The sequence below is a fragment of the Pantherophis guttatus genome, chromosome 5, assembly GCF_059756535.1.
Source record: "Pantherophis guttatus breed Tessera chromosome 5, ASM5975653v1, whole genome shotgun sequence".
In the NCBI taxonomy this organism is placed as follows: domain Eukaryota; kingdom Metazoa; phylum Chordata; class Lepidosauria; order Squamata; family Colubridae; genus Pantherophis; species Pantherophis guttatus.
The window spans coordinates 15,900,579-15,916,623 of record NC_142067.1 but is presented as its reverse complement, the minus strand read 5'-3'; the positions used below and the strand labels follow the sequence as shown (position 1 = coordinate 15,916,623).

At 41.1% G+C, this 16,045-nt stretch overlaps 1 protein-coding gene across 8 annotated transcripts in view; it reads right to left on the bottom strand.

Annotated features, from left to right (window-relative positions):
* The window catches only part of CNTN5 (contactin 5), an 827,378-nt gene that overhangs the window by 272,840 nt on the left and 538,493 nt on the right, over positions 1-16,045 (bottom strand). For 5 of the 8 annotated variants that reach the window (XM_087894620.1, XM_087894619.1, XM_087894622.1 and 2 more), the window contains exon 4: positions 9,987-10,211. The exons of the other annotated variants lie outside the window; for them this stretch is intronic. In XM_087894620.1, coding sequence (XP_087750746.1) covers positions 9,987-10,211 — 225 coding nt within the window. The remainder of the gene's footprint in view (positions 1-9,986; positions 10,212-16,045) is intronic. 8 annotated transcript variants of the gene reach the window in all.

Genomic DNA, 16,045 nt, shown 5'->3' with positions numbered 1-16,045 from the left:
TCTCCCTTTAAAAATTTTTTAAATTTAAATTTTAAACACTAATTTTAATTTGTTTAATTATGGGATATTTTTAAAATTTAGCCAAATTGTTTAATCTGTTTTAATCTATTTTAAATTTTGTATCTCTGTGTTTTATCTTTTGGCTGTTCACCACCCTGAGTCCTTCGGGAGAAGGGCGGTATAGAAATTTAATAAAATAAAAATAAAATAAATAAATAAGCCAACAATCCATTCTAAGCGACACATGGCTTTTCCATAAATGAAGGAAAGGTACACTGTACAAAATACAGGACTGGGGATGCTGAAGTGGAATGAAATTACTGTTTAAGTAAGATAGAATTATATGTATAAACAGGTAGAGTTCTATCGTACATATCAAATGAGTTTAAATTAGCACTTTGCAGAAAAAAAGATTGTCTTCTATTTTTCCCCCCTCTTTGGTTTGAAAGAGAATATGCTTTCATGATGCACTTCAAATATATTTCGAAGAAAACACGATTGGTGAATATCTTGTGCTTATTTAGTTAAGAAATGAGCAGAAGTTGAATATCTATGTCATATTTTTTATTGTATATACATCTCTCTAGAGATCTTAGGAGTATTCATGTAAGGGGTTACAAAAAACATGATGATGGCCCTGCCAATTTTAAATTTGTGGAATATTTTGATTGATTGCATGAAAATGTCTATGGAGATTCTCAGTCATCTAGGTCATGGTTGTCCCAAAGGTGCTTTTTCAAGAGGCAAGTGCACCAGGGATGAAATCCAGCAGGTTCTGACAGGTTCTAGAGAACCGGTAGCAGACATTTTGAGCAGTTTGGACAGGGCCGGATTTAGATGAAAAGAGGCCCTAGGCTATTCCACTTATGAGGCCCTTTCACCTATAGTGAAAGTGTAATTTTAATTTTGCTAACAATTTGAATGTAGGCCCCTCTTGATCTTGAGGCCCCTCTTGATCTTGAGGCCCTAGGCTGAAGCCTAGTTAGCCTATAGGAAAATCCGGCCCTGAGTTTGGAGAACCGGTAGCAGAAATTTTGAGTAGTTTGGAGAACCGGCAAATACCATCTCTGGCTGGCTCCAGAGTGGGGTGGGAATGGAGATTTTGCAATATCCTTCCCCCAGGAGTGGGGAGGTAATGGGGATTTTGCAGTATCCTTACCCTGGAGTGGGGTGAGAATGGAGATTTTGCAGTATCCTTTCCCTGCCACGCCCACCATGCCATGCCCACCAAGCCACGCCATGCCCACCAAGCCATGTCCCCATAACCAGTAGTAAAAAAATTTGGATTCCACCACTGAACTGCACTGTTCGTTTTTTCTTTGAAGACATTTCGCTTCTCATCTAAGAAGCTTATTCAGCTATTCAGAGCTTCATGGATGAGGTGTGAAACATCTTCAAAGAAAAAAACAGGAAGTCCCATTCCCTCTTCAAAAACCACCTTTGGGAAATGATTGCATGGAACTTTAATAATGAAAGAAGCATCTGCAGGAAAGGTCAAGAAAGGCAATATGGCATCTAGAACCATATAGTCAAAGACCTTTCTCCCTTTTTCTACTTGTATTGAATGTGCAATAGCAAACATGTTGACTTTTGACACTCCTACAGGCATCTCTGTGTTTGAACTGTAAAATTGACCAACTCAAAGTAACCAGCCAGTTTCCAATGAACCGATATACACAATACGGAACAGCAGCTTTTCATTTGCTGGTGAAAATGTCACCCATTGATTTTCTGCTTGTCATGATCCAGCCAGAAGAAAAAAGAAACTGAAAATGTTAACTTCCTGGAAATTTAGTTAAAGGACTTGTAGCACTTTGCATAAACACTGCTCTACATAAATAAATGACAGAGTAATTTGCTTTGTGTCTTTCAGTTCCTAATCCCCATGATTGAATGCTCTTAAACAAACCAATGATTTTCATCTGCTCATTTGAAAGCCTTTTTTTGCACGCACCAAAAACGCTTTGGTGCCTAAACATTGGCATGATTTGGTCCTTCTCAATAGACATAATGATTCAGATCAATCCTTGTCAATTTGGTTTTCTCAGAGGAACACAAAAGGGATTCCTTAGCAAATCACATATGTGACTATTGGCAATCTATCTCTGGGAGATTTATCTGAACACATCTGTGGATATTTATTTTTCATTACATTTCTACACCACCCAACTTCAAAAGATCGGAGCGGTTTGCAGCAGATAAAGACAGCACTACCAGTAGAATATACAACTATGCCAAAACAAACAAACAAACAGCAACCAAGTAGAAAGCATTACATCATTTTTTTTAAAAAATGCTGACATTTTAGTTTGCAAAGATTTTCAGAAATAAATGCCACTGTGTTCACAGGGGCTCAATTCATATAAATCGGTAGAGACTGTAACATCAACTACCTTTTCAGACCTGAAAAGAATCAAAGGATCTGAAATGAATCTAGAATCCTACAAAAACCACAAACAGGATTTACAGATTACACTAAACTGTGGATTGCTGTGTATGGCAGCTTTAGACATTTTAATGTTGTGATATAAAATAGGGTCTTACAAATCAGCATTTCCGAATCTTACAGGGAATTAGGATGACAGCCTTTAAATTGTCTTCTGTTTCTGTGCTTCTGGAGAAACTGTTAAGATATGCATTAAGATTTTTCATAAGTATATTTTTTATTTATTATAAGCTAACAGTAAAGTCAAGATGTGGGGCTTTTGAAACATTCCAAGTAGAGGTGGTATACAGCCGGTTTAGACTGGTTCGGGCGAACCGGTAGTGGCGACCCTTTTTTGACACCACACTCATGTGCAGACGGCATGCACAAGCAAATTGCTGTTTTGTTTGACGTCGCACTCATGTATTGTGGTCCACCAGCAGCCTGCGGACCTGGGAGCAGAGTCGAACAGTGAGGAGGCTGGGGAGGACAATGGGCCAGTCCTAGAGTCAGGGGAAGGCCAGGACGACGGCTCTGCGTCTGAGGCAGAGATGGGGCCAGGGCCATCGGGGAGTGATGTGCGGACTTCAGAGCCTCCAGAGGCGGTTATCAGAGGCGGTTAGCAGAGGAAAGGGAAGAGCCTGTTCCTAGTGCACATATATGAAGAGCATACCAGGTGTCTCAATAAAAAAAACACTTAATCTCTCCCCTGGCTCAAGCTAATGAAGGGAGGAGAACTTGTGGCTCAGAGGTTAATACAACTGCCTAACATGCAGGCAGCCCAAGTTCGAATCCAAGTAAGGGTATGGCTAGCTGATGAGAGCTAAATAGCTTGAAATAGATCTATACTAGTCTCTCTTTATTTCTTTATCAGCGAAATATAAATTTGGTATAAAATGGTTTGTCGTGAATGCGACTGCTTGAGAGCTCCTGGATTGGAGTTGAAAGGCAAAAGGGCCCTGTAATCCCTTGCGGGGTGGAGTCAGGGCAACTGAATGGAGTTGAGTGTTTAATGGCCGGTTGCCCTTCCTGTTGCCAATGCAGAGTTTGCAGCTGATATTTACTCATTGTGCCCAGAATGAGATATACCACTATCTAGGATCGAACTCACAACCTCCTGATAGTGAGGCGAGAGCTCCACCTCTAGACCACTGCACCACTCATAACTGATAATATATGCGTATGATTTAATTAATTAATTACATAATAATTATTAATTAGGATGATTATCCAAATTTATTCCTAAAGAAAGAATCAGAGTAGTAGCCATATTGCTATTTTGTTTAATTGTTGATCTAGAGGCCCTTAAAGTTGTGCCTGGCATTTTAAAACACAAACAAAGAAAACAGGTAAAGCAGAATTGATAACCAATCAGGAAGCAAAAAAAATAGCTCAGCAAACCCCCCCCCCCAAAAAAAACCACCAAAAAACAAAGAATGGCTGGATGCTTCAGTGCTGAGAGCTGCAGAATCCATAGTTCTAAATTCCCAAAGGTCAAAATTCTCTCAGCTGACTCCAGACCAAGTTGTGTTTTCTAACTTTAGTTATAATTTGTAAGCAAGAACATAAAATGGGAGGAGAAATTAATAGGTTATAACGAATCATGACAAGGATGCTGATACATAATAAATCAATGACTTTCCTTAACAAAGACAGATCTATTGAGAAATAAGTGCAGACAAGCATATGTTATCACTTAATACCATTAATTTCCCAAGGGGGGTATTACTTTTTGCCTGCTTTTCATCAAGATTTTAGTAACACCTGTCAATTGTCAGCCTCCTCCACTTCTGAACTTCAGCAAGTTTCTTACAGATTCTAAATTACAATATATGTTATCAAGCTGTAGCAGTATTTCTCAACCTTGACAGCTTAAAGATATGTGAATTTCGATCCCAGAATTTCCTGGACGACATACTGACCAAGGAATTCTGGGAACTGAAGTCCACACATTTTCAAGTTGCCAAGGTGGACAGACACTGTGTTAAAATTATGTGAGTCTGCATAAATTTGATTGATATCCATGTCCCTCTCCCCGAGTATTCGTATAATATTTCAAGTTAAGCCCTCCCATCCAAAATGTGGAGTTTAATACATTTGGAGTGTATGTTTCCTTAAAACCACACAGCTTTGTGCCTATTTTGGTACCCAGATTGCCTGCAATATCTATTCTTTGCATATAAAAATTAAATATAGCCATTTAAAATATGTGACTTTCCCTAATGTTTCCAAATAGTCTTAAAAGCCTTAATAAACAGTATTTTCAGGGGTGGGCTGCTGGGGTGTGCAAGGGTTTGGGAGAACCTCTAGCTAAGATTCTGTGCAGTTTGGAGAACCCCCAAATCCCACTTCTGGCTGGCCCTGCCCACCCCCACCACGCCCCTCCCAGGAGTCCTCATGCGGTCCGTTTTGAATGGAGGTAAGTGCAGGGCGTGCATGGAGGCTCAGGGTGGGCAAAAAATGGAAGTTCAGGAAGGCCAGAAACGGGCCCATTTCCAGCCTCCAGAGGACCTCTGGAGCCTGGGGAGGTCATTTTCGCCCTCCAGGAGGCTTGAGAAAAGCCTCCAGAGTCTGGGGAGAGCAAAAACACACACACCCGTCATGGTTCAGGAGGCTGACTAGGTCATGCCCACCATGGCCACGCCCACCCAGCAACCGGGCAGAGAACCCCTGAGTATTTTGTATTCATTTGTTCACATGTATATTGATTTTTTTGCATTATTTCATTAACAGCTTTTATCTTGTACATTTAGAGTATACATATATAAACATACATAGAGTTAAATGTTTAATTATATTTTTTGTAGTTACAGAAACTACAAGTAATGTGGATGACTTAAGACTTCTTTGCATTGTGTGGATCTCTTTCTCTCTTTTTGTACCTTTTATTCCTTTATTCTTATTATTTTGATACTTATCTCCTTGTCCTTAGCAGTTTCTTACTGTGATCTGTCCAAGTCCATTAAGAGTTGAGTGGTATTTAAGTAAATAAATAAAGCATGTGTACACACACTCTCTCTCTAACATCTACAGCAGTGGTGGGATTCAACATTTTTTACTACCGGTTCTGTGGGTGCTGCTTGGTGTGGTGTGGCAGGGGAAGGATACTGTAAAATCCCCATTTCCTCCTGATCAGCTGGGACTCCGAAGACAGAGAATAGATGGAGGCGGGGCCAGTCAGAGGTGGTATTTACCGGTTCTCCGAACTACTCAAAATTTCCACTACCGGTTCTCCAGAACTGGTCAGAACCTGCTGAATACCACCTCCAATCTACAGTCTGGAATGTTTTCTCTTCTGAAATTCATTAGGAACTCTCATTGACCACTGACGACCTTCAATGGTTGAACAATTTGCTTTGTTTTTCCTTTCCTTTCCCTTCATGCTTTTTAAAGTATAGTTTTCTTTAATGTGTAAATATATATATATATATTTAACATATTGTTTTATTCTGCTGTTTTATTCTTTATTCAAAACACTTTGAACTGCTTCATTGCTACTGAACAGGAAGCTGGATATAAATATTCAAAAATAATAAATAAAACATTCACGTAAAAAAGCCCCAATATGTTGCAATACATTTTTTTTTTTTTACTGGAAATCTGTTTTAATACAATTGTTCAACTTGTCACATTTTCCTGGCCTTGCAGAGAATATACACATGCTGGGTTTTTTTTTTTTCCAAAAGGGGCAATTCTATTAGGTACCAAAAGGAGCTTATTGTTGTTAACAGACAATTGGATTGACAGCTCAACGCTGTTGATTTAAATAGTCGGTTCTAAGTATGGTGAAGCCTGAACTAAACGTAATTCAGTTTCAGAGCCTGCTGGGAGAAAATCGAGGTAATCAGTTCTGCTACCTCTCTTGGCAATTGGTTGTTCGAACTGCTTTTACTGTTAGATTTTTCTTGAAGCTCCAATGGAATTTTTGTTTTCTTCGTGGAACTTAAAAATATTATTCTGTGTTCTGTATTCTGGAACAGAAGAGAGCACTGTGGGCCTTTTTGTTTTAGGTCACTGATAGCGAACCTTTTCAGCACCAAGTGCCGAAACGGGAGCATGCACGCCGGAAACTGGAATAGCAGCTGCCCGGTGCGCATGCACGCGCTAAGAAGATGATTTTTTGGTTTCCGGTGCGTATACGCACAGGCCAGCTGTCTTCACATGCACATACATGCCAGAAACCAGAAGACCAGGTGGCTAGCGTGCATGCATGCGCCGGAAATCAGAAAATCATCTTCCCAGCGCGCGCATGTGCACCGGGCGACTGCTTTTTCAGTTTCCAGCACTTCCGCACACATGAAAGCCCAGAAGAGCAACAGGTGATGACTCGCGTGCCTAGAGAGATGGCTCTGCATGCCACTTCCAGCACGTGTGCCATAGGTTTGCCATCACGGTTCTAGGTGGCATCTTTCAGGTAAATCATAAGAGTGGGCTATCTCATCCTTACTCAATCTCCTTTGCTCACATATCCAGTTCCCTTCATCTCTGTTCATAAGACTTGTTTCTGGTCCCTGAATCATCCTTGTTGCCGTTGTCTGAATATCTGCCTGTTTGCTTCTGGCCCTTTTAAAGCACGATTTCCATAACTGAACACAATCCTTGAGATTGGCTGATTTAATAGAAAGTGAAGTGTTACAATAGTTCCCCAAAGCAGCTATTATTCATTAATCTGGACATCACTTTTCACTTTTGTATTCATTCTTGGACTATTTGCTTTCAATTTACAATTGCTATGTACCAACTTCAGATTGTGAGTGCTCATAGTCTTTCAATTAACCTTCATTACTGTGGAAACAGACCTTCTGATTTTATTTCTGAATCTATTTTTGCAAATTTCAGGCTAATGTACATAAACAGCAAATCCAATTAAATTAACAATCTGATTATTTCTTTTTCTTCTTCTCCTCCTCCTCCTCTTCCTCCTCTTCCTCCTCCTCCTTCATAATAATAATAATAATAATAATAATAATAATAATAATAATAATAATAATAATAGAATTTTAATAATTGAATAATAATTTTAATAATTGAATAATAATAATTGAATGAATCTCACTAAAGATTAACCAATAATAATAATAACTTTATTGTCATTCTGTGTGTATACACAGTATACCCATACAACGAAATTCACTTAACACCCAAAGACCAGGTCCAACACACATAACAATCCCCAAACACACTCCCACCCACCACAATTCACCACCCCTAAACCACCCAAACATCCACACAACAGACCAAATAATGCTGTCCAACAGCTCACTGATGGTGGCCCTTTAGTTCCTTGTTGAGTGCAATTATAGCTCTGGGATAAAAACTATTCAGAAAACATGTGGTCCAAGTTTTCATTGTCCTGTATATTCTGCCAGAAGGCAACAGAAAGGCTTCTTTTCTTCTCCTTCTCCTTCTCCTTCTCCTTCTCCTTCTCCTTCTCCTTCTCCTTCTCCTTCTCCTCCTCTTCTCCTCCTCCTCCTCTTCTTTTCCTTCCTTCCTTCCTTCCTTCCCTCCCTCCCTCCCTCCTTCCCTCCCTCCCCCCTTCCTTCCTTCCTTCCTTCCTTCCTTCCTTCCTTCCTTCCTTCCTTCCTTCCTTCCTTCCTGACTTCCTTCCTGACTTCCTTCCTGGATTTTAGCTAAGACACATTTTCTTTCCATTGGCATTGGATGAGAGCACTAGTGCCTTTTGATTTAAGACTGAAAACATGAAGCTTGCATCAGTTTTGCAAAAGCTCACTAAAGGGGACAAACATATTTCAATGTTATACTGTGGTTGCAAATACTTGAACGCTGTGTGAAATTCAGCAGGTTTTCAGACTTCTATCATTCTTGTGGCTGAGAATAGGTACAAACTGAAAGCTAAAAGATACTCTAGTAGCTTGAGCCTGGGGATATCTGTTTCTATATTTCATAGAAAAAAGATAACAAAATATTTGATTGCACATAGTAGAACAGACAATAAAACACTCTTTTGATGCAGTGTTATGGGCTTTCCTGGCATCCGTGGTTTTTACTTGATGAAAAGGACTTAAGCAAGAGCTAAGGGTCATGTACTCCAAGTCCAACAAGGGAGAAAAGATAGACGAGGAGATGTTGCTCCCTAAACTACAAGACTGGAACTGATAGTTTTTCAACCTGATCATTTTAAGCTTGATAGAAGCCTTGGAATTAATACCCTTAAAACTCCTGGCTTTACACTCATGAGGGGTTAGGCTTCCTAGATAGATGTCTCTTTGCTTGTCATAGAGAATTGACAGATCTGGGATGGAAAAATCAGGCAACTACAACTCAGCAGTGAAGAGAGGTAACAATATTTCCTTTAAAAATAAAAAAATAAAGCCATAAACTGTAGGTGTGTTTATGGGTTTTGATATAAAATAATACTAATACTAAATACTGAACTTCTGAATAATTTATTCTACTGTATAGGTTCTCCACGCATAAAAGGTACAAGTAAAGGTTCCCCTCACACATATGTCCTAGATGTTCTAGGGGGTGGGTGCTCATCTCCGTTTCAAAGCCGAAGAGCCAGCGCTGTGCAAAGATGCCTCTGTGGTCATGTGGCCAGCATGACTAAACATCAAAGGCGCATGGAATGCTGTTACCTTCCCACCAAAGTTGGTCCCTATTTTTCTACTTGCATTTTTTACGTGCTTTCGAACTGCTAGGTTAGCAGAAGATGGGACAAGTACCAGGAGCTCACCCCATTACCCGGCACTAGGGATTCGAACCGCTGAACTGCCGATCTTTCGATTGACAAGCTCCACACATACACACACACAAATACTGTACAAACACACACACACAAACACACAGAGAAACACCATTTCCTCCTGGGAAAACATTTACAAAATATAATTGATGATGAAATATATTTTGGCATATAGAGCTTCACAGCTATAAGTTTCAGTACATGACTAATATTATGGCGTCAGCTGTAAAAATATTGGGGCAATTGGGGGAGAACTAGTTTAGTTTTCTAGGGCCCACTATATTGATTTTCAAAGGTGGAGATATAGCCACTTTTGTATGGCTGTAGTATTGTCATTATCCTTCTCATCTTCTCGACTATCTCCTCTTGTTATATTTTATATATCATATAATACCAAAATATAAATATAAATAAGATAAATAAATAAATAATAACTACATACACACACAATTCATATATGATATAATTATATCTTATGATTATTACTCTATTGCTTTGCATGTACATTGAAAATTTCTGCACTGAAGACAAATACCTTATGTGTCTAATCACACTTGGCCAATAAAGAATTCTGTTCTGATTTGCTCTGGTCTGCTCTGTAATATGGACAGTAATGCAGTTTTACTTCAAGTCTAGTTTACCAGGGCTACCTTCATATGGTTTCACTAATAGGATTCTAGGAAACATAGTGCAAAGGCTTATTTTAAGATTTATGAAAACATGGGAGAGGGTGGAAGTTGTTTGCTGAAGTTGGGTGGGAAGGTGCAAAAACATAAATCATTTCTGAACACGTCACAATCTCAGATCTCTTCAGTGTGATGGATGGAGAAAAGGGGAGTGGGGTGAGGTACATACCCTCCTGTTTGAAGGCCTCTGAGAATGGCTCGGGGTTTGTTGGTGGGTAATAGGGCTGCGATGACCCATGCCAATCTGGAGAGGAGATGCTTCCCATGGCAGGGTAACTTGGTCGTTGCCTGTTCTTTGAGTTAATGGCAGAGGAGGAGTAAGATGAACTGGCGGATCTGAGTCTTAAAAGAGCAGCGTATGTGGCATGGATCCCTGGAATAGCTGCAGAGCATTCTGGGTAGGTTGGAAACAAAAAAAGAAACAAAAACTGGAGATAAGAACACTAAACCTTTAACGGATCCAGCTTCTTAGGCAACGCAAACGGATCTTTCTCATCAGGATATGCATATCTTTCATAACCAGAACCTTTATGAAGGTTCTTGGGTAGAAATGGGATTCTGATATTTGCTGGAAAGAGGGAACCAGGTAAACATGGTGTATTCTCCATCTGCTTTGGGGAGAACAGAGACAGAAATTGGGGTCTTATGTGAGATAGCATCCTTCCCTTGTGTCATTATTGATCTGAAATGTATACAGGTAGTCCTCAACTTACGATTGTATTGGAGCTGACCCATCATGGTTGTAAAGTCAGAATGGTAAGTTTTAACTGACCTGCCAAAACTACTAGATCAGGGGTGTAAAACTGTATTTCTTCAAGGGCTGGATCAGCATTGTACTTCTCCTCTGCCGGCTGGCCAGGAGCGGGAAGATGGGACGGACGCCTCCTGCAGCACTCTGCTAGCCAAAATGGAGTGGCAGGGCCCCCCGTGCAGCCCCCTACACCCTGTTTTCAGTCTGAACAGCCTCCTGCAGCACCTTGCCAGCCAAAACGGAGCCGGCAGAGTGCTGCAGGAGGCAGCCTAGGCCAAAAATGGGGTGCGGGGGGCCTACACATGGTCCCCCCGTGCCCCATTTTGGCTGCCAGAGGCACCGCAAGCCGGTCCTTTCCTATTTTCAGACTGGCCCCACGGGCCACATTTAAGCACTCTGCAGACTGGATCCAGCCTGCAGGCCTTGAGTTTAACATCCCTGTACTAGATACAAAGATAATTTTTTTCCTTGTGCCAAGCACAGTCTCATTTCTCATCTTTCCTACTATCTTCTCTTATCGGTTTCTCATGATTTATCAATTGTTGTTTACTATGATCTGTGACTTATTACTTGCTGTTTATTACTTGTGATTGTATCCAATCACACTTGACCAATAAAGAATTCTATGATTCTACGTTTACAAAAGATGCAAAATGTTTTGCCCTCAGATTGTTGCACCTTCAAATCATTGTTTGGATAGTCTGGCCATAAAGGTACTGGTTAGAAAATTTTGTTTGATGGATGGAACAAAGCACAACTTGATTAATTTTGAGCTGTGTTTTCAGAGATTTAATTGTTTCAACTCTGTGACTGGACTGTTTTATGCCAAGTTCTCACCAACCAAACCAGTTCAGACTGGATAAAGGTATATGAAATAGGAATAGCACTTAGACTTATATACCGCTTCACAGTGCATTACAGACCCTCTCTAAGCGGTTTAACGAGTCAGCATATTGCCCCCCTCCCAATAATTTGGCTCCTCATTTTACCAGTCTCGGAAGGATGGAAGGCTGAGTCAACCCTGAGCCTGGTGAAATTTGAACTGCCAAATTGCAGGCAGCCAGCAGGCAGCAGAAATAGCCTTCTAATCACTGCGCCACCACAGTTCGGTGAGTACAGACTGCCACACTGATTAGTAAGCCATGGCCTTTGAAAAAAAAGATGAGGAACTTACATGTGAAAGGATGGATGGATTATACCTATGGTAAGCTAATCAAGCCACACTTGGCTATGCAACCTTATAATTCGAAAGTATACATGTTGCATGTATAGGAAGTTAGCACCCACCCCACTCCTACAAGAATTAAATATTCTAAGAAATATTAAAAAGGCAGAATATTATACCTTTCTGGATGAGAAAAGGAGAAACATGCTATTGGAAAACGGCCCCCACCTTTGTTAATAGCCCCAGAAAGACCAAAGACATCTTGTCTACAACACAAAAGACCTTCAGCTCCAGGGTGATGGGATTAAGATATGGCCCTTGGGACATGATTGGATTAGCCCTTACCCATCTCACCACATGGCACCTGGGAAGATTACATCACGCAGCAAGGTTCAACCAAGCTTGGGACTCAAAAACACAGCCTACAGAGTTGCCCCTGCATCAGAGATGGTATTCAGCAGGTTCTGACCAGTTCTGGAGAACTAGCCAAAATTTTGAGTAGTTTGGAGGATCGGTAAATACCACCTCTGATTGGCCCTGCCCCCATCTATTCTCTGCCTCCCGAGTCCCAGTTGATTGGGAGGAAATGGGGATTTTGCAGTAACCTTCTCCTGGAGTAGGGAGGGAATGGAGAGTTTATAGTATCCTTCCCCTGGAGTTGGGTGGGAATGGAGATTTTGCAGTATCTTTCCCCTGCCATGCCCAGCAAGCCATGCCGATCAAGCCATGTCATGCCCACAGAACCAGTAGTAAAAAATTTGAATCCCACCACTGCCCTACATGGCCCCCATGGGAGTCTGACAACCAATCAGAATACAAGCTCAAATTCAAAGCCCAACAGAGGTCCTAAAACCCAGGCACTCTCAGCATCTCGGCCCTTTTTCTGTTCAGGAATTCAAACCATGTGATCCTGTTCTTCAATAAACCTTCTTTCCAAGCAACTTCCATGAATCCAGCATCTTTTTCCCCACTTGGAACTGAACCCAGAAGGACATTTCTTCCAACACATGCATGGAAGTATTTTGTAGTTGTAGCTAACATGGCTGAAATTGTCTAAAATCAAACACTGTGCAATAGTGGCAAATATCTATAGTTTGGGTGTAGGATGAGGGTGAAGGTGTTGTGGCTCCGATCCCCGAGCCCATTTTATCAGAGGAAGAAGGCTCCGAACATGAAGGAGAGGAGCCGGCCAGGCCTCCCTCTCCAGGCCCCTCCTCTCTGGCAATGCCTCAGGTGTCTGCCGAGGGAGAGGAGATTGACCAGGAGCCAGGTGTCTCCGATGACAGCGATGTGGGTGATAAGTCGTTCCTGGATCCACACCAATGAAGGCGAGATAAACATTTGCAGCAGATGAGGAGGCGTGCCAGGGATTAAGTTGAGTCACTGGACCACACCCCACAGGCTATATAAGAGAGTGTGGTGGCCATTTAGACTCTGTGACGGACAAAGCTAACTTCTGGCTGGTCACTTTGTACAACGCCTGATCTGCTGAAGGTTTCATGTTTGAGCTGGACTGTTTTGAAAACTGTGTGTATTCGTTGGTGTTTATCTGGTGGAGGAAAACTCCCTCTTCTTGTAGTAAAGCACTTGGCAGACGGTTATCGTATTGCTGCCAAGTTCCTGATAATGAACCTTGTGTGTGCCGAGTCTTTCTTTAACCCCCGGCTGGCTGTTTGTGTGTGTGTGGGGACGGGGACAGAACAGAAGGTTCATTCGCCGAGCTTGTGGGTTGGTTTCATTACCAGGCTAGGTAACATCTTCAGGGGAGTTTAGGGGATGTCGGTGTTCTTCTGTTTATAAGGGCTTCAGGTGTGGGTGTGTCAAGTGAGGGTCTTGTGATGGGTCAGCTGTGAGTCACCACTGAGTCTTGTGATGGGTCTTGTAATAAGGAGGTTTCATCAGATCAGGGTCATTGGCAGTGGTGAGATTCAAGTAATTTAACAACTGGTTCTCTGCCCTAATGATTTCTTCCAACAACCAGTTTGCCAAACTGCTCAGAAAGTTAACAACCGGTTCTCCAGAAGTGGTGCAAACCGGCTGAATCCCACCACTGGTCATTGGGAGGTGAACTGTTTTGGTAAGCTTTAGCATGCATGGTTTGTGTTGAGCTTCAGATGCCTTTAAAACTGCAAAGATACTTCCTTAGTTTGAATTGATTTATTGAGCATTTTGTGTGCACTATGGGAATGTTCTTGTTTAGTGTTAACATTATGAATACAGTTAATCAGTCATTCTTGTTTGCTTGTTAATTTATTTTGATTTTGCAGCTGGCAGCTACTTCTATGTGGAAGTAACAAAGGAAGGCTAAAATGATTAGTTGCTACCTTTGTCCTGTATTTTCTTGGCTGAACCACAAATAGTTTATTTATCAAAACTATAAAGACTTCTATTGATTCTTTCAATGGGGAAATGGGAAGGCTTTTTGATAATAGATTTTGATTTAAAGAGATTTTGTAGTGGATAAGTGCAGGACTGGGATCCCAATGTTTTCTGCAGGCATTTATTTTAATGTTTTAAAATTATTTTACAAGTCACCCACTAAACCAAATTATCCACTTTTTTTTTTTTACTTTAAAATAACTCAGTGTTTTTATTTTGGTGTTATCACCATCATCTAAGCAATCATCTTAACTGCCAATTTCTTGACTCTTATCCCTTTCTCACATCTTTGAAAATCGGTTTTGTTCGATAAACAGGAGACAAAAATAACTGCAGATGAGGTTGCTTAAAGCCAAAGGGTTTTTTTTTTCCTTAGGAATGAGCGTTCCAAGAACTTCCATCACAAATAAAACTTTTCACTTATTAACTGGGGGAAAAAAATCAACAGTTGCTGCTCCTAGAGTTCCTCTTAAGGTTTAAGGTGTGCTAAAAATTTCAGAAATATCTCATCAGCAAAAACATTATTTTCATCATGATTAACTGCAGACCAAAATTTAAGGAATAAAGCAATTAAAGAGAAATAGTCATGGATAAAACTTACAACGTATAAGGAAACATTACATGTATGAAAAACCTCACTGAAGAGAGAAAACTTGATGACTTTTTCTAAAAGCAGAGCAAATGATGATCAATTGCTCCTTCTTACATTCATTTCCATACGTTAGAGCAGAGCAGGGGTGAAATCCAGCAGGTTCTGACAGGTTCTGGAGAACCGGTAGCGGAAATTTTGAGTAGTTCTGAGAACTGGCAAATACCACCTCTGGCTGGCCCCAGAGTAGGGTGGGAATGGAGATTTTGAAGTATCCTTCCCCTGCCACGCCCAGCAATCCACACCATGGCCACCAAACCACGCCCACAGAATCGGTAGTAAAAAAAATTGGATTTCACCACTGGAGCAGGGGTGGCAAACTCACGGCGTCATGGCAGTGTCATGTGACTTTTTCCTCTTCACTAAATCAGTCAGGATGGGGCCAGCACTTGATGCACCCGGCCCGCGGGCTGTGAGTTTGACACCCCTGCATTAGGGGCTTGACAAATGATCTCTGCTAGTTGGGCTGTATTTAAAACCTTTCTGAAATTTATAGCACCAAGCATCAATTGACCCTCAAACAAGCATTTTACAAATTCCAAATTTAAAACGTAATTGGTCAACAAGGGCAAATATTTAAAATGCATATGTTATCAAATAGCAACCTTATTACTGTGTATCCATCGTCTGAAGTTTCTGAATCTTCGTCAGAGGTAGTTTCCATAGACAGAGCACTGCAAAAGTCTCACTCATGTTGCTACTAATTTCTTTGAAGTATATATCTCTGGTGTTAGACATATTGGTAAACTGCATACTCCTGACAAACTGGTCTGTTGCTGCATTTGATCAGTTCAAGAATTGTCCTAGAACATTAGGTAAAGGTAAAGGTTCCCCTCGCACATATGTTCTAGTCATTCCTGACTCTAGGGGACAGTGCTCATCTCCGTTTCAAAGCCGAAGAGCCAGTGCTGTCCGAAGACGTCTCCATTGTCATGTGGCCGGCATAACTAAACACCAAAGGTACACGGAATGCTGTTACCTTCCCACCAAAGGTGGTCCCTATTTTTCTACTTGCATTTTTTACGTGCTTTCGAACTTAGAGAGAAGCCATTCGCACATAGTTCTTCTTGGAGAGGAATAATCCAAATTAAAGGATAGACAAGCTTTGGTGTCTAACCAGACAGCCTGTGCTGCTTTGTATCATTGTTTCGATGGTGTTTCCTTACCTAAACAAAGATGAGTTGTGGGGGGGGGGGAGCAGTGAGAATAGGGACAATTGTCAGCTTCAGTTGGCTTCCCTATTGAGTTTCCTTGGCGGAAGCTTGCAAGGGATCATCAAAATCC